The following is an 18,166-nucleotide window of genomic DNA, read 5'->3' as shown; positions in this document are numbered from 1 at the left end:
TACTCGGAAGGCTGAGGCAGGAGAATCGCTTGAACGCGGGAGGCGGAACTTGCAGTGAGCCGAGATCGCGCCACTGCAGTCCAGCCTGGGTGACAGAGCTAGACTCCAACTCAAAAAAAAAAAAAAAAAAAAAAAAAAAAAAAAAAATTCTATATCCAGTAACACTAAGGATAAATGCTTGAGGGGATAGACACCCTATTTTACATGATATGATTCTTACGCATTGCATGCCTGTATCAAAACATCTCATGTACCCCATATACAACTACTATGTACCCACAAAAATTTAACTAAAATGCTTAAAAATTTTTTAATTTTAAAAAATGTTCTATATCCTGATTACGATGGTGGTGACAAGGATTTAGACATGTGTTGAAGCTTACCGAACAGTTCACTTAAAATGAGTGCATTTTATTGTATCTAAATTATTCTTCGGTAAAGTTGATTTTTAAAAAACATGCACACAAATATAATTTACAAACTATAACATTAGCTCGTCTATGGTGTACCATTCAGTCACTTTTAGTGTATTCAGAGTTGTGCAAACATCATTATCTAATTCAAGAAGCTTTGCATTACCCCAAAAATGAACCCTTTAGCTATTACCAATCACTCACAGTTCCCCCTAATCTTGCTAGTCCTAAAAAACTCTAACTTACTCCTTTTCCGTAGATTTGACTATTTTAAATATTTCATATAAATGCAGTCATACAGTATGTGGCTTATCCACGGATGAAGGCAAAAATGACGATTTAGTCAGTCTAGCATTCTCAGAGAGCGTTATAACGCCTAGTAGAGTCCGGTGTCCTGGGTGCGTTCTGCACTGTGGGTCGGCTTGGGGCAGAAAGTCATTTAAGCGACCTCCTTCCACTTGCCCCAGCGCCTCACCCCTTCCTGCTCTAGACTACAGTTCCCAAAAATCCTTGCGGCTCTAATCAACTTCTGGCCCGAAGCTGGCGACCTTTTCCTGTTTCTCAGGGAACTCCCTGGGGTTGGCCGGTACCATGGAGGAAGATTGTCTTCAGCGTGCAGGGCCAGCGTCCTACGGCAGTTTCACTCTGAGCCTGTGTCTGGATCACGGAGACGCGGGGTAGCGGTTCGGAGTGCGAAGCAGGGATGTCCCCGAGCTGTGCAGCTGCAAGAACCCGAAAAAACAGGCGCCATCTTCTCGGCGCGGTCCTACTCCGGACTGTATTTCCCAGAGGCCCCCGCGAGTCCAGGGCAGCCCCTTCATTTGCCTGCTGGACCCTCGGCCTCAAGGGTAGGGGAAGTGCGCGGTGAGCGGCCTGGGTCTTGCGGGCTCAGCTGGGGCCCGCAGGTACGTGCATGGGAGTTTGAAGGGACTGACCAGGCTGGTCTGGAGTGTCGGGCATGTATGAGTTGGTCGGGCTGATAGAGGGGGTGGTGGGGAGGCGGGCGCGAGGCGTGGGCTTCCGTGTGTGAGTGTGACCTTATGTGACTGTGCCTCGCTGTGTGCGCGGGTGTGATTGTATATCCTCGTTGTAGTTGTGTAATTGTAACAATGTAAGGCTGTATGTGTAGGTATGACTGTGTCCGGTGTTGGGACTGTGATTGTGTGTGGCTGTGTAACTTTGCGTGACATTGTGGAGGGTGTTTGTGTGGAGAGAATCTGATGAGGCTGTGACTGTGTGTTAGTCTGAGGGGTGTGTGTAATTGTGTTTGTATGACTGTTAGCAGCACTTAAGTGTACTGGATGCCTTACTGAGTAAATCTACTACCCAGAAATAACCCAGTAACGTGAGAATGTGAGAGTGTGACCATGTAACTTTATGTAGCACTGTGTCTGCGGTTGGAAAGTGCGTGTAATCGTGCCGGGGTGACATGTGTGTCCTAGTGGTCATTGTGTTATTTTGAATGTGTGATTGTGTGTAGTGCTCAATAGGGGTCCTGGGGAGGGGGGAACTGTAACTTTGTGTGGCTCAGTAGTGCGTGTGGTATTGTGACTATCTATAGCACTCTGGTTTTGAATGGTGCTATGTTTGAGGGGTCTGTAAACATGCGAGTGTAACTTATCCTCAAGGTAGATGTGGGACAATGATTGTGTGACCATATATAGTGTTATTGTTTGGGTGAGGCGTGCCTGTGGAGGTCTGTGTGGGTCCCCATGGTGGCTGGGTGACTGCAGCATTGGGTAGGGGGTGCTTGTGACTGTCTTTGTGACTCCAGCTCTCCCTGTGAGGTCAGGACAGATTCTCGAGAGGAGAGACCTCACCCCTCTGATACCAAGAATGCTCATGACAGCCTACACTTCTCTGTTTTTGTTTTGTTTTGTTTTAAGGCGGAGTTTCGCTGTTGTTGCCCAGGCTGGAGTGCAATGGCGCAATCTCGGCTCACCGCAACCTCCGCCTCCCCGGTTCAAGCGATTCTCCTGCCTCAGCCTCCCTAGTAGCTGGGATTACAGGCGTGTGTCACCACGCCCTGCTAATTTTGTATTTTTAGTAGAGACGGGGTTTCTGCGTGTTGGTCAGGCTGGTCTCGAACTCCCCACCTCAGGTGATCCGCCTGCCTCGGCCTCCTAAAGTGCTGGGATTACAGGCGTGAGCCACCACGCCGGGCCGCCTACACTTCTCTGACCTCCCCCATCCCTTCTTCTCTCCATAGATAGTAGCTGTAGATCCAAAATGACCTCTGATCCGCTTAGTCTGGGCCACAAGAAAGGCCTGGCATCTCATCATTCCTTTCTTCTTCAGCTCTGCTCTCCTCAAGAGAGTTACCCAGAGGAAGAATGGCTGTTGACCAAACCAAATACAAGGTGCATTGGGTTTCCTTTTTGCTTCTCTTCTCTGGATAGTCGTGGTTAACATAGAGTCAACAAGTGACCTGGTTCTTACAAGTTTCTATTCAAGAAAATGATGAGAAGCCTTGGAGTGGACGCAGAGAGCCCAGTAGTCTGTTACTTCTTTCTACAAAATGTTCACTTATTAATTTAGAAAATAGAACAGTTTTCCCAGTGTACTAAAGTTTTGTTTTTTTAAACACACACACACTCTCCCCTCCTCTGTCTCACACACACCCACCCACACAATTCCAAAGAATTTAGAAAATAGGGAGTTACAAGCAGCAAATCTACTACCCAGAAATAACCCAGTAATATTTTGATCTATTTCCTTCTAGTAAGTTTCCTATGCACATATACATTATTTTCAAGATTGGAATCTTATGACATTTACCATTTCATATCTTGTATTTTCACTAAAAATTATGTATGGTTCTTATATTTGGTTTTCTCTTTTTTTTTTTTTTTTTTCTTGAGACGGAGTCTCGCTCTGTTGCCCAGGCTGGAGTGCAGAGGCGCGTTCTCAGCGCACCCAGGCTGGAGTGCAATGGCTAGATCTCAGCTCACTGCAACCTCCCGCCTCCCGAGTTCAAGCAATTCTCCCGCTCCAGCCTCCCGAGTAGCTGTGATTACAGGCACCTGCCATCATGCCTGGCTAATTTTTATATTTTTGTAGAGATGGGGTTTCACTATGTTGGCCAGGCTGTTCTTGAACTCCTGACCTCAGGTGAGGCCTCCCAAAGTGCTGGGTTTACAGGTGTGAGCCACTGCTCCTGGCCTATATTTGTTTTTTTTTGTTGTTGTTTAATCCCTTTATATTATGTAATACAGAAAAATAGTTAAAATATAGATGTATAGTTTAAGAAGTAATTATAAAGAGACCCTCAGCATAACAAAAACTTGCTTCAGCAGTCCAGAAAAGCCCGCTAGTCCTTTCCCCAGAATAAACTTATCCTACCCCCCTCTTTAGGTAACACTTATCCTGACTTTGATAATCGTTATTTTCTTCTTGACTTTTTAAAAAAAGTTTTGTTTTGTTTTTTACCACATATCTGCTTATCCCTAAACAATATAGTTTAGTTTTGCCTTTTTAACACTATATAAATTAAATTGTACTGTATGATGTTGTTTTGAGTCTTGCCTTTCTTATAAAATACTATATTTGTTAGCCTCACTCTCGCTGCTATACATAGCTGCAGTTCAGACGTTGGTTATTTCCTGTATGACAGGGCTGCTGTGAAAATGTTTTTACAAGTATACCGGTATATATGCATACCTTTGTAAGATATAAGTGTATGAAGGAATTCCTGGGCCATACAGTATGTTTTGCATCTTTAAATTTCCTAGATAATGCTGAACTGATCTACAATATAGTTTTATAAATTAAATTCCTACCGACAGCTTATAAACATTATAGTCTTCTTGTATTCTAACACATGGTCATTTGGTATTCTAATCTTTAATGAATCTGCTGATACCATGATATATCATGTTGTTTTAAAAGTATAACATACATTCTGGGGCCAGGCATGGTGACTCATGCCTGTAATCCCAGCACTTTGGGAGGCCTATTGGGCAGATCGCTTGAGCCCAGGAGTTTGAGACAAGCCCGGGCAAGATGGTGAAACCCCATCTCTACAAAAAGTACAAAAATTAACCAGGCATGGTTACATGCTTCTATTGTCCCAGGTATTCAGGGGATAAGGTGGGAGGATTGCTTGAACCTAGGGAGGTTGAGGCTGCAGTGAGCCGCGATTGCACCACTGCCTTCCATCCTGGGCAACAGGGCAAGACCCTGTCTCAAATATATATATATATTATATATATATATATATATATATATACCATACATTCTGAAAAGTACAAAATCAAGGTATATGACCTGATGACTTGTATAAAAGTGAGCATATTCCGGGCTGGGCGCGGTGGCTCATGCCTGTAATCCCAGCACTTTGGGAGGCCAAGGCAGGCAGATCATGAGGTCAGGAGATCAAGACCATCCTGGCTACGGTGAAACCCCGTCTCTACTAAAAAAAAAAAAAAAAATTAGCTGGGCGTGGTGGCGGGCGCCTATAGTCCCAGCTACTTGGGAAGCTGAGGCGGGAGAATTGCGTGAACCTGGGAGGTGGAGCTTGCAATGAGCCAAGATTGTGCCACCACACTCCAGCCTGGCCGACAGAGCGAGACTCTGTCTCAAAAAAAAAAAAAAAAAAAAGCATATTCCTTTGACCGGATCTCAAATCTGATAAGGAAATAAAACATAACTGGCATTACAGAAGCCCAAGTCTTGTCCAGTTCACTAACTACCCACTTCTCCCAAAGAGAACTAATAGTTTGTCTTCTATAGCCATAGACTAATTTTACCTATACTTGAATTTTGCTTGGCTTCTTTTTTTTTCACTTTTTTTTCCTACTGTCAGTTTCACTTGGAGATGATGCTTGGCTTCTTTTGCTCAATATTATATTTCATATGTAATATGAATGTGTTCTGTAGTAATATGTAGTATAAATATATAAAATTCATCCATGTTGCTGCACGTTAGTTATAGGTGATATAATGAATATAGTGAACACATTATTATTGCTGTTTAAAATTGTGTTGTATGAATATAACACTTTTTTTTGTTTTTGAGACAGTTTTGCTCTTGTTGCCCAAGGTGGAGTACAATGGCACCATCTCTGCTCACCACAACCTCCCCTCCTGGGTTCAAGCGATTCTCCTGCCTCAACCTCTCGAGTAGCTGAGATTACAGGCGCACGCCACCACACCCAGCTAATTTTTTGTATTTTTAATACAAACGGGGTTTCACCATGTTAGCCAGGCTGGTCTCAAACTCCTGACCTCAGGTGATCCGCCCGCCTCGGCCTCCTAAAGTGGTGGGATTACAGGTGTGAGCCACCGTGCCCGGCCGAATATAACACATTTTACTTATCCATTCCATTATTGATTGGCATTTGATTTCATATTGAGGCTGTTACGAAAAACGCTGCCGGGAACATTCTTTTACATGTCTTTTGGTGCACATATGAATGCATTTGTCTTGGGTGTATTTCTAGGAGTGAAATTGCTGGGTCATGGTTTCTGTATATGTTCAGCTCTAATAGATACTGACAGTTTTCTGAAATAGTGGTATCAATCTATATTCCAAACTGCAGTGTAGACTTTATGACAAGAATAGATTTTACAACAAGAAGCTTTACTAGAGATAAAGAGGAATAGTTTATAATAAAAAGATCAATTAACCAGTAAGATATAACAGTTCTGAATTTATATGCCTTCATAAAATGGCTTCAAATATATTTGACATAACTAAAAGAAGTCGTAGATAAATCACAATCTTAGTGGGGAGTTTTTAGCACTCTTCTCAATAGCTGATAGAACAAGTGACAAACCCAATAAAGCTATATGGTATTTGAACAGTGTGATTGACAAGCTTGACCTGATTGATATGTATAGAACAGTGTACCTTACAACTACATAATATACTTGCTTTTCAAATGCATATGAGACATTTATCCAAATTGATCATATGCTGGGCCACAAAGGGAGTCTCAATAAATTTCAAAGGAATGAAATAATACTGTAACTTTCCTGACCACTGTAGGTTAAGCTAGAAGTCAATAACAAGAAGATAATTAGAAATATCCCAGCCAGGTGTGGTGACTCATGCCTGTAATCCCAGCACTTTAGGAAACCGAGGCAGGAGGATTGCTTGAACCCAGAAGTTTTAGGCCACCCTGGGCAATATAGCAAGATCCCATTTCTAAATTTAAAAAAACAAAAATTAAAGAAATATCCCAATGTTTGGGATTTAAGCAATGTATTTATAAATAACTGGTGACTCAAAGAATAAATTGTGATAGATATTTAAAAGATTTTAAACTGAGTGATAATGAAAAATAACATACCAAAATTATGTTTCTAAACCTGAATATGAGGAAAATATATAGCTGTAAATGCATATGTTAGAAAAAAATGAATGTTGGCCGGGCGCAGTGGCTCACACCTGTAATCCCAGCACTTTGGGAGGCCCAGGCGGGTGGATCACAAGATCAGGAGTTCAAGACTAGCCTGGCCAAGATGGTGAAACCCCATCTCTACTAAAAATACAAAAAAAAGTAGCCAGGTATGGTGGCGGGCACCTGTAATCTCAGCTACTCAGGAGGCTGAGGCAGAGAGTTGCTTGAACCTGGGAGGCAGAGGTTGCAGTGAGCCAAGATCGTGCCACTGCACTCCAGCCTGGGTGGCAGAGTGAGGCTCCATCTCAAAAAAAAAAAAAGAAAAAAATTAATGTTGAAAAATTAATGATCTATGTATTCATCTCAAGAAGCTAAGGAAAAGTCTAGAAAGTTAAACCCCCAAAATTAAAATCTAGGAAATAATAAGAATAAAAGCCCAAATATAAAATTTTTAGTTTATTTTGTATTGCATACATTTAAGGTATACGTGTTTTGATGTACATAACGAACATATATTGAAGTACAAAATGAATGTACAGTGAAGAAAACTAACAAAGGCAAAAGCTTATTTTTGGGAATTAATAAAATTAATCTCTAACAAAACTTAAAATATGAAGTAACGCAAAAATTGCCAATATCTGATAAGAGGAAAATTAAACCAACCACAGACTTAACTTAAAGGCTGAGGGCTCAATTAATTAATTAGTGTTTGGTACCTGGGACTTGGTTCCACAAAATAAGCTCATTGGAATCTGAGCCACTGATCATTATACTGGGTCCCTTTTTATACTTCATTGAACATGTAGATTTTTCTGGTTTTTTGTTTTTTTCTTTTTTTTAGAGACGGGCCTCTCACTCTGTCACCCAGGCTGGAGTGCAGTGGTGCAGTCACAGCTCACTGCAAACTCGACCTCCCAGGCTCAGGTGATTGTCCCATCACAGCCTCCCGGGTAGCTGGGACTACAGACAATGTGCCACCATGCCCGGCTAGCTTTTTTTTTTTTTTTCCAATGATTTTGTTTTCATTTTAATTGTGGTATAAAAGACAATGTAAAATTTACCATCTTAATCTTTGTTTTTTTTTTTTAGACAGAGTCTCACTCTGTTGCCCAAGCTGGAGTGCAGTGGCATGATCTCAGCTCACTGCAGCCTCTGCTTCCCGGGTTCAAGCGATTCTCTTGCCTCAGCCTCCTGAGTAGCTGGGATTACAGGTGGGTGCCACCATGCCTGGCTAATTTTTGTGTTTTTAGTAGAGACGGGGTTTCACCATGTTGGTCAGGCTGGTCTTGAACTCTTGACCTCGTGATCACCTGCCTTGGCCTCCCAAAGTGGTGGGATTACAGGCATGAGCCACTACGCCTGGCCATCTTAATAATTTTTTTTTTGAGATGAGTTTTGATCTTGTTGCCCAGGCTGAAGTGCAATGGTGCGATCTTGGCTCACTGCAACCTCTGCCTCCCAGGTTCAAGTGATCTCCTGCCTCAGCCTCCTGAGTAGCTGGGAATACAGGCATGCGCCACCAAGCCCAGGTAATTTTGTATTTTTAGTAGAGACAGGGTTTCTCCATGTTGGTCAGGCTGGTCCCAAACTCCCGACCTCAGGTGATCCACCTGCCTTGGCCTCCCAAAGTGCTGGGATTACAGGTGTGAACCACCACACCAAGCTAATCATTTTTAAATGTACGTTCCAGTGTTAAGTATATTCATATTGTACAACAGATCTTTAGAACTTTTTCATCTTGCAAACTGAATTATAACTATTAAGCTACAATGTCCCATTTCCCTCTTTCCCCAGCCCCTGGCAGCCACTGTTCTACTTTCTGTTTCTATGAGTTTGACTACCTTAGATACCTCTGTAAGTGGAATCATATATAATAGTATTTGTCTTTTTGTGACTGGCTTCTTTCCAGTCACAATACCCCAAGATAGAAAGGGGATTCGCTGCAGTTAGTCAGTAGACACACACAAACCCAAGTAGTAACGGGATACAATATAATAATGAATTAGTTAAATGCTTTGATAAATTAGCTTGACATGTTATTTTTTATTATCATTCAGTTTAATTTTTTTTTTTTTTTTTTTGAGAAGGAGTCTCGCTCTTGTCACCAGGCTGGAGTGCAATGGTGCGATCTCAGCTCACTGCAACCTCTGCCTCCTGGGTTCAAGTGATTCCCCTGCCTCAGCCTCCCAAGTAGTTGGGACTACAGGCGCGCACCACCATGCCTAACTAATTTTTTTTTTTTGTATTTTAGTAGAGACAGGGTTTCACCATGTTGCCCAGTATGGTCTCGATCTCCTGACCTCGTAAAATATTTTTAACTTCCATTGCAATTTATTCTTTGAGCCACCAGTTATTTATAAATACATTGCTTGAATCCCTGACTTAGCATAATGTCCTCAGGGTTCAAACATGTAGCATGTGACAGGACTTACTTTTTTGTTGTTGTTTATTTGTTTTAATATGCTTTATTTTTTAGGGTACTTTTAGGTTCACAGTAAAATTGAGCAGAAGGTACAGAGATTTCCCATATACGTCTTTCCCCCACACATATGGTCTCCCCTATCATCAACATCCCCCACCAGAGTGGTACATTTATTACAACTAATGAACCCACATGGACACATCATTACCACTCTGAGTCTATAGTTTACATGAGGGTTCACTCCTGGTGTTACACATCCAGGGGTTTGGACAAATGTATAATGACATTTATCTCCATTATGATGTCATCCACATTAATTCCATTGCTCTAAAAGGCCTCTGTGCCCTGACTGATCCTCCCTCCCTGTCAACTCCTAATCTTTTTATTGTCTCCATAGTTTTGCCTTTTCCAGAATGTTGTAATCATACAGTGTGTAGTCTTTTTGAATTGGCTTCTTTCACTTAGTAATGTGCATTTAAGTTTCCTAAGCTGTTGATCATGAGACTGAGTCCCTTTTTATACTTCCACAGACATGTAAGTTTCTATTTTTAATACAGATTTTAATTTTTGTAAGTTCATTTATTGGACAAGATGTGTGCTTTAAATTTTTGCATGGTGAAATCTGCAGTTTCACTATAAGATATATTGACCTGGGGTAGTCGTATTTTTAAAATTTATTTATTTATTCTTTTTTTGAGAATTAGTCTTGCTCTGTTGCCAGGCTGGAATGCAGTGGTACGATCTCAGCTCACTGCAACCTCTGCCTCCTGGTTCTCCTGCCTCAGCCTCCCAAGTAGCTGCGACTACAGGCGTGCATCACCATGCCCAGCTAATTTTTGTATTTTTAGTAAAGACAGAATTTCACCATGTTGGCCAGGATGGTCTTGATCTGTTGACCTCGTGATCTGCCCGCCTCAGCCTCCCAAAGTGCTGGGATTACAGGCATGAGCCACTGCATCCAGCCAGGCTTTTTTTTTTTTTTGAGACAGAGGTTCGCTCTTGTTGCCCAGGCTGGAGTGCAATGGCGCGATCTCGGCTCACCGCAACCTCCGCCTCCCAGGTTCAAGCGATTCTCCTGCCTCAGCCTCCCTAGTAGCTGGGGTTACAGGCATGTACCACCATGCCCGGCTAATTTTGTATTTTTAGTAGAGACGGGGTTTCTCTGTGTTGGTCGGGCTGGTCTTGAACTCCCGACCTCGGGTGATCAGCCTGCCTCGGCCTCCCAAAGTGCTGGGATTACAGCCATGAGCCACCGCGCCCAGCCATCTGGCCGGGCATTTTTTAAAAAACTTAAATCTCCCTTGTTAATATCACTATGTAATTATTAGGGGTTTAATATTGCTAATAGAATGTTTACTTCCTAGGCGATACCAGCCCTGCAGGGCCTGTGGGATTTTCTCTTTGTGTGTGGAGACGAGAGATTGTAGAAATAAAGACCCAAGACAGAGATAGAAGAAAAAAGACAGCTGGGCCTGGGGGACCACTATCACCAAGACATAGAGACCGGTAGTGGCCCCGAATGCCTGGTCGCGCTGTTATTTGTTGTGTATAAGGCAAAGGGGCAGGGTATGGAGTGAGAGTCATCTCGAATGATCGGTAAGGTCGCGTGAGTCACGTGTCCACCAGACAGGGGGCCCTTCCCTATTTGGTAGCCGAGGCAGAGAGAGAGAGAGGGGACAGTTTACATCATAATTTTTTAAATGTATTTTAAAGACTTTAGTTTTGTTACTGTCAAACAAAATTTGTAACTAATTTTGTTACTGTTATTTAGAAGGCAGAGCCAGGTGTACAGGGCGGAACATGAAAGCGGACCAGGAGCGTGACCGCTGAAGCACAGCATCACAGGAAGACAGGCCTCTGGATGGCTGTGGGCGGACCTGACTAACGTCAGGCCTTTTTACAAGAGATGGTGGAGCAGAGTGTTTTTTAACTCCCCCAGGGAAAGGGAGACTCCTTTTCCCGGTCTGTTAAGTAACGGGTGCCTTCCCAGTTACTGGCGCTACCGCTAGACCAAGGTCGGCTAACAGGTGCCTTCCCAGGTGCTGGCGTTACCGGTAGACCAAGGAGCCCTCTAGTGGCCCTGTCTGGGCATAACAGAGGGCTCGCATTTTTGTTTTTTGGTCACTTTTTATCGTGTCCCTTTAGTTTTTATCTCTGTACTGTGTTCCTTTAGTTTCTATCTCTGTATGGCTTGGGTTTTTTTAGGTTATAATTGTAGAACAAAGATTATTATTGGAATAAAGAGTAATGCTACAAACTAATGATTAATATTTATATATAATTATAATTTATTTTTAGTATAACTATTTTTATTCTATATATTTTCTTTATTATACTAAAACAGATTGTGCCCTTGGTCTCTTCCCTTAACACCTGGGTGGCTTGCCGCCCAGAGTATGCAATAAGCTCTCATTTGGAACATTCAGCTAATTTGTTATTTTATTGTATCCCATTTCTACTTGGTTTTGTGTGTGTCTACTAACTGCAGTGAATCCCCTTTTCATCTTGGGATACTGTGTGAGGCCACTGTTGTGATGGGTCCTTCTGGCTTTGGTACAGTTTTTCCTTTTTCTGGGACTAACTGGCTTTTTCAAAGTTCCCGAGTTTATTCTTTTTGTCTTGTGTAGATGGAAACAAGCCACTAATACTAGAACTATAAAAACAGGATAAGAAAAAAACACATATATAATCCTTCTCTAATTATTGTATGTAAAAAAAAATTATTTTATTCGCCCACCTTTTTTGTGCACTTTATAACAATTTTTTTCTTACATATTATTATGGACTTAGAGCATTTCATAGCTATTTCAACTGACTGATAGCTGTTAAAGACTCTATCATAGTGTGGAGGAGTGGCAGAAGTATTCTGTTTATTGTTGTGTAAGTTTTCATTAGTTGGCTAATGGGATCCCCTTTTAGGAGACTCTTAAAAGGAGTTCTTTCAGCACAGATATTTTTAAAAACAGCCTCACCTTTTGGCAACGGCAAAAGGTTGAATTTCTTTCTTTTTTTTTTTTTTTGAGACAGAGTTTCGCTCTTGTTGCCCAGGCTGGAGTGCAATGGCGTGATCTCGGCTCATTGCAATCTCCGCCTCCTGGGTTCAAGTGATTCTTCTGCCTCAGCCTCCCGGGTAGCTAAGATTACAGGCATGTGTCACCATGCATGGCTAATTTTGTATTTTTTTTTTTTAGTAGAGACGGTTTCTCCATGTTGATCAGGCTGGTCTCGAACTCCCGACCTCAGGTGGTCTACTTGCCTCAGCCTCCCAAAGTGCTGAGATTACAGGCTGTGAGCCACCGCACCCAGCTTTTTTTTTTTTTTTTTTTTTGAGTCAGAGTCTCACCCTGTCACCCAGGTTGGAGTACGATGGCACAATCTCAGTTCACTGCAACCTCTGCCTCCCAGGTTCAAGGGATTTTTGTGCCTCAGCCTCCCAAGTAGCTGGGATTACAAGCATATATATATATATATATAAATATAAATATATATAAATATATAAATATAAATATAAATAAATAAATATAAATATAAACATATATATAAATATAAATATATATAAATATATAAATAAATATATATATATTTTTTTTAATAAAACAGAGCTAGAAGAATTAGTACCCCCTGCATCCCTGTGTGTTTAGGGGTGGGTGCGGGTGTTGTGTGTGTGCATGTGGTGAGGGAAGTTGACTTTTTGAGGGTTGAGAAACAAAAAGACTTGATTAGGGAAGTCTTTGGTCTTTCTGATCTGAGTGCACTGTGTTCCTGGCCAAAGGGCACCATTTGTGTGAGTCTGGTTTGGGGACCTGAGGGCTGCAAAGGAGGTTATGGTAGCTCAGTCTTGGGTCATAGTAGGTCAGTAGCTCAGGGCAGACCATAATAGCTCAATCATGGGTTCAGAGCAACATCACAGAGGTGGGACAAGGTCTGGCCCGAATCCCTTGGCTAAGGCAGGAACTTAGGTTGTTTGCATGAGGGAGAATGAATCTGGGTCCTTGTCTTGCTGCAGCTAAAGCCTGAGGTTTGTAGGATTGAGGAAGGAGTAGGATTTGTTCCATATTCCTACTAACTGGAGTTGTATCTTAAGACCAAGAAATATGGAGGTGGTTTTATCTGACCTCTAGTGTGATTTCTAGAGGGTTTTACTTCCCCAGTCATGCAATCTCAGAACACTGTCCTTTTTCAGGAGAACGGCCTCAAGGAAGACTAACCATCTGCAATACTAGAAGCCATGGCTGAGGTGAGTTGATGCTTTTTCTTGCCTTCCTGACATTTAGTTTAAAAAAAAAAAAAAAGACATGAGCATTTGCTTTCCTTATCCTGACATTTCTGGCTAACAGAGTTCCCCTTCAGAATCCTTGTCCCCATTTTTTCTTAGCTAGATAATCCTATACCATATCTAAGTATCCCTTTTATTTTTATAAATCAACCAGCATTAATATTTTCATTCCGTAAATACCCGAGCATCTCTTTTTTTGAACTCTTTCCCAAGGACTATGATAGGGGATGAATTATCTCAAGGAATCAAGAATAGATTTGTAAAATGAACTTACCCTGTCTGGACCATTATTTGGTGAGTTGAAGGTGTGAGTTACTTAGCTGGAAATATAGACAAGCCAAGATTATCTCTACAGAGTAGCATTCTCCAGTAAGATAGGATGAAGTGTGGTGCTGGTAGTTCCAAATGTTGGATTGCTGCAAGATCTGGTTTAGGCACCTTTGGGGATCATGGGGTTGGTGGCTGATACAGATCTCTGCAACTCTGTAAGAACATCCTGGAGAGAAGTCCAATTTAAGGTTGGATAGGAAGTTTGGATTGTAAGGAATTTCTGTGAATCATTGAGTTTTCTGTATCTCAGAATTAAGGATAGTGATAATGGATGTTTACAATGGTTCAGCCAATGCATAAGTCATGTGGATCACACTGTCAGAGCTCAGAAGAACCTTTTAAGTCTTATCCGGTAATATCTGTATTGTAGAAAATTCTACCAGAAAAATAATTATTAAAGAATTTGTAAAACGCCAGGTGCGGTGGCTCATGCCTGTAATCTCAGCACTTTGGGAAGCAGAGGCGGGCGGATCACCTGAGGTCAGGAGTTAGAGACTGGGCTGGCCAACATGGTGAAACTCCATCTCTACTAAAAATACAAAAAATTAGCCAGGTGTGGTGGCACATTCCTGTAGTCCCAGCTACTTGGGAGGCTGAGGCAGGAGAATCCTTGAACCTGGGAGGCAGAAATTGCGGTGAGCCAAGATCACACCACTGTACTCCAGCCTGAGCAACATCTCAAAAAAATAAAAATAAATAAAATAACTTTACATATAACTTTATATATCTTTTTCGTAGCTTTGATTAATGCTCTAAGATCACATGGGGGTAGTTTAGAATATATTAGATGAAGGACAAATTTGGACATAACACAGACCAAGAGTTCAGAACTTTTGCATCAGGCACAAGCAAACTGATTAAGTTGTGTTATACCAGATCATGTAGCTGCTGTGTAACGTGACCTTAAATAGTCTTCCTGCATAGGACGAGCAAAAGGGGATGATTCATCAATAGGATAGAGATTTAAGACATTCTCTGGCTACCCCTTGCATTGTTAGGTGATGTCTTTTAGCAGAATTATGAAGACCTTTTTCTCCCTTAATAAAGGAGAAAAACTGATGGCCTGAGAAATCTTTCTCTGCTTTTCAATTTTATGAATTTTTTCAGAAGTTATAACACTATTACTGACTTTTTACTTATTTGATAAACATTAACTATTTTTGTTTTGGTCAGATAAATTATTGACAAAACTAATTCGTATTTTTTTATAAGTAAAACATTTTCCTTTTTTCCTCAAAAAGGTTTTTTTTTTTTTTTTTTTTTTTGAGATGGAGTCTCACTCTGTCGCCTAGGCTAGAGTGCAGTGGCACGATCTCGGCTCACTGCAACCTCCGCCTCCCAGGTTCAAGCAATTCTGTGCCTCAGCCTCTCGAGTAGCTGTGACTACAGGCCGCTGCCGCCACGCCTGGCTAATTTTTTCGGTTTTAGTAGAGACTGGGTTTCATCATGTTGGCCAGACTGGTCTTGAACTCCTGACCTCGTGATCCACCCACCTTGGCTTCCCAAAGTGCTGGGATTACAGGTGTGAGCCACCACGCCCGGCCAAAAATGTTTTTTTCACATAGGTCTATATAGCTAACTGGTAGACCAGAGAATTACCTCATCTTATTTTGGTTTTATACCAATAAAATATATCTTGGATACTCGATAAATAAATACTCAAAAAATAAAAAAATAAGGTCATGATGCATAATTTTATTAGGATGCACATTGTATCTGGTTCTCTTTCTTTTTGTAATATTACCAGTTATTGATAATTTTTAGATTCATTCATTAGGGGTTACAAGTGATCTTTTAATTCTGTCATTCTTCCTTCATAGATTAAGTGGAATACGTCTATCTATAAAGTAAAACCTTCCCTCATCAATTGTTTGGTTACCCTGAAGGACAGTTCCTATAGGAAAGAAGAATGTTTGATTCTTTCCATTTAATTACCAGTTTTCCAAATAATGAGTTAGCTTCTTAGACTTGTCCAAAAGTGACCAGTAATGTTTTAAAATAGTGTTGTGAACTCATGGATTAAACATTTTTAATATGATCAGTCCGTTGCAGTTGTCCATATAATTTGATGTGCAACCAATCCTAGTGAACACGTATTATTCTCTTTTATAATGCTATTGTATTATATTCTCATTTTTTTTTTAATCCTCTTGATTTCTCTGCAGAAAATAGGGAAATTCATCAAAAACAATGGAAAGTTTCCTTGGAAGATTATTATCTAGTTACACTTGCATACAGTCCCCTCTTACAGCATTCTACAGTTTGGGATTTTGTTTGTTTGTTTATTTGTTTTTGTATTTATTTATTTATTTATTTATTGAGATGGAGTCTTGCTCTGTTGCCCAGGCTGGAGTGCAGTGGTGCTATCTCAGCTCACTGCAAGCTCCGCCTCCTGGGTTCAAGTGATTCTCCTGCTTCAGCCTCCCGAGCAGCTGGGATTACAGGCACGTGCCACCACGCCCAGCTAATTTTTTTGTATTTTTAGTAGAGACAGGGTTTCACTGTGTTAGCCAGGATGGTCTTGATCTCTTGGCCTCCCAAAGTTCTGGGATTACAGGCGTGAGCCACTGCGCCCGGCTGTTTTTTTTTTTTTTTTTGAGATGGAGTCTTGCTCTCTTGCCCAGGCTGGAGTGCAGTGGTGCCATCTTGGCTCACTGCAACCTCCGCCTCCCAGGTTCAAGCGATTCTGCTGTCTCAGACTCCCAAGTAGCTGGGACTACAGGCGCACACCACCACGCCTGGCTAATTTTTGTATTTTTAGTAGAGACAGGGTTTCACCATGATGGTCAAACTGGTCTTGAACTCCTGACCTCGTGATCCACCCGCCTCAGCCTCCCAAAGTGCTGGGATTACCGGTGTGAGCCACCACGCCGGGCCTGGGATTTGTTTTTAATCCTATGGGAAATGTCCTAATAGGGCTTTGGCATGTCTTTGTTCCAATTTCTACATTGAGGAGGGGAAGAAGCTTTCTTTTTATTAAATAAAATACACATCTTTTTATTTTTTTTAAATTTTATTTATTTATTTTTTCGAGACAGAGTTTCGCTTTTATCGCCCAGGCTGGAGTGCAATGGTGCAATCTCTGCTCACTGCAACCTCCACCTCCCAGGTTCAAGCGATTCTCCTGCCTCAGCCTCCCAAGTAGCTGGGATTACAGGCATGTGTCACCACGCCCAGCTAATTTTGTATTTTTAGTAAAGACGGGGTTTCTCCATGTTGGTCAGGCTGGTCTTGAACTCCTGACCTCAGGTGATCCGCCCACCTCGGCCTCCCAAAGTGCTGGGATTAGAGGCATGAGCCACCACGCACGGCCCACATCTATTTTATTAAATAGGTGCTTCAAGCATTGGTTGCTAATGAAACAAAAATACAAACGAAACATCTAAATATCCAAATACCACATTTTCTCTAGATTTCCCCCAAAATGTGCCTCATCTCCCTGTACTTTTACATAATATTTCTAGTATCTTCATTTTGTTAGTTTTGCAATGTCACTGTCAAGATAGAATTATTTGATGGCTTAAGACAACTTTTCTTTTCTTTTTTTTTTTTGAGACAGAGTCTTGCTCTGTTGCCCAGGCTGGAGTGCAGTGGCGCGATCTCGGCTCAGTGCAAGCTCCGCCTCCTGGGTTCACGCCATTCTCCTGCCTCAGCCTCCTGAGTAGCTGAGGACTACAGGCGCCCGCCACCATGCCTGGCTAATTTTTTTGTATTTTTAGTAGAGACAGGGTTTCACCGTGTTAGCCAGGATGGTCTCGATCTCCTGACCTCGTGATCAGCCCACCTTGGCCTCCCAAAATGCTGGGATTACAGGCATGAGCCACCATGCCCAGCCAACTTTTGTAAGATTTTCAAACTCTAAATTTATAAATCCTATTACAAAAAAAAATTATAATAATTTGACGTGCAAGTTGTAACAGTATTGGTCAGTGGGAGTATCTTCAAGTTGCCTCCTAGTCTCATCAGCATGATCCTAACAGTTTTTGGTTGCTTTCTTGCTTTTTGGTATAACAAGACATTCAGACTCATCCTGTGCATTTTGTAAAAGTTGCTCTTGTGGATTTCGTGAAATCAGTTCTTTTCCCAAAGAACCTTGGTTTCTTTTATTTGAAAATGATATTTAGAAACCACAATATAGGCTGGATACAGTGGCTCATGCCGTAATCCCAGCACTTTGGGAGGCCGAGGCGGGCAGATCACCTGAGGTCAGGAGTTTGAGACCAGCCTGGCCAACATGGTGAAACCCTGTCTCTACTTGAAATACAAAAATTAGCTAGGTGTGGTGATGCGTACCTGTAATCCCCGCTACTCGGGAGGCTGAGGCAGGAGAATTGCTTGAACCCAGGAGGCGGAGGTTGCGGTGAGCCGACATCATGCCACT

The 18,166-nt window shown here is 41.8% G+C and overlaps 1 protein-coding gene across 18 annotated transcripts in view; it reads left to right on the top strand.

Moving 5' to 3' along the window:
• Positions 1 to 933: 933 nt before the first annotated feature.
• The window catches only part of ZNF383 (zinc finger protein 383), a 27,668-nt gene continuing 10,435 nt past the window's right edge, over positions 934 to 18,166 (top strand). For 2 of the 18 annotated variants that reach the window (XM_003953471.6, XM_063801524.1), the window contains exons 1-2: positions 934 to 1,318; positions 13,363 to 13,416. In XM_003953471.6, coding sequence (XP_003953520.1) covers positions 13,408 to 13,416 — 9 coding nt within the window. In that variant the 5' untranslated portion in view covers positions 934 to 1,318; positions 13,363 to 13,407. Of the gene's footprint in view, positions 2,515 to 2,622; positions 2,774 to 7,846; positions 7,969 to 13,362; positions 13,417 to 18,166 lie in introns of all 18 variants that reach the window. The other 16 variants (XM_063801534.1, XM_063801531.1, XM_063801535.1 and 13 more) reach the window with 16 other exon arrangements.

This window comes from Pan troglodytes, chromosome 20 (assembly GCF_028858775.2).
Source record: "Pan troglodytes isolate AG18354 chromosome 20, NHGRI_mPanTro3-v2.0_pri, whole genome shotgun sequence".
Taxonomy (NCBI): Eukaryota; Metazoa; Chordata; class Mammalia; order Primates; family Hominidae; genus Pan; species Pan troglodytes.
The sequence above is the reverse complement of the archived record's forward strand: the minus strand, read 5'-3'. Positions and strand labels throughout refer to the sequence as shown.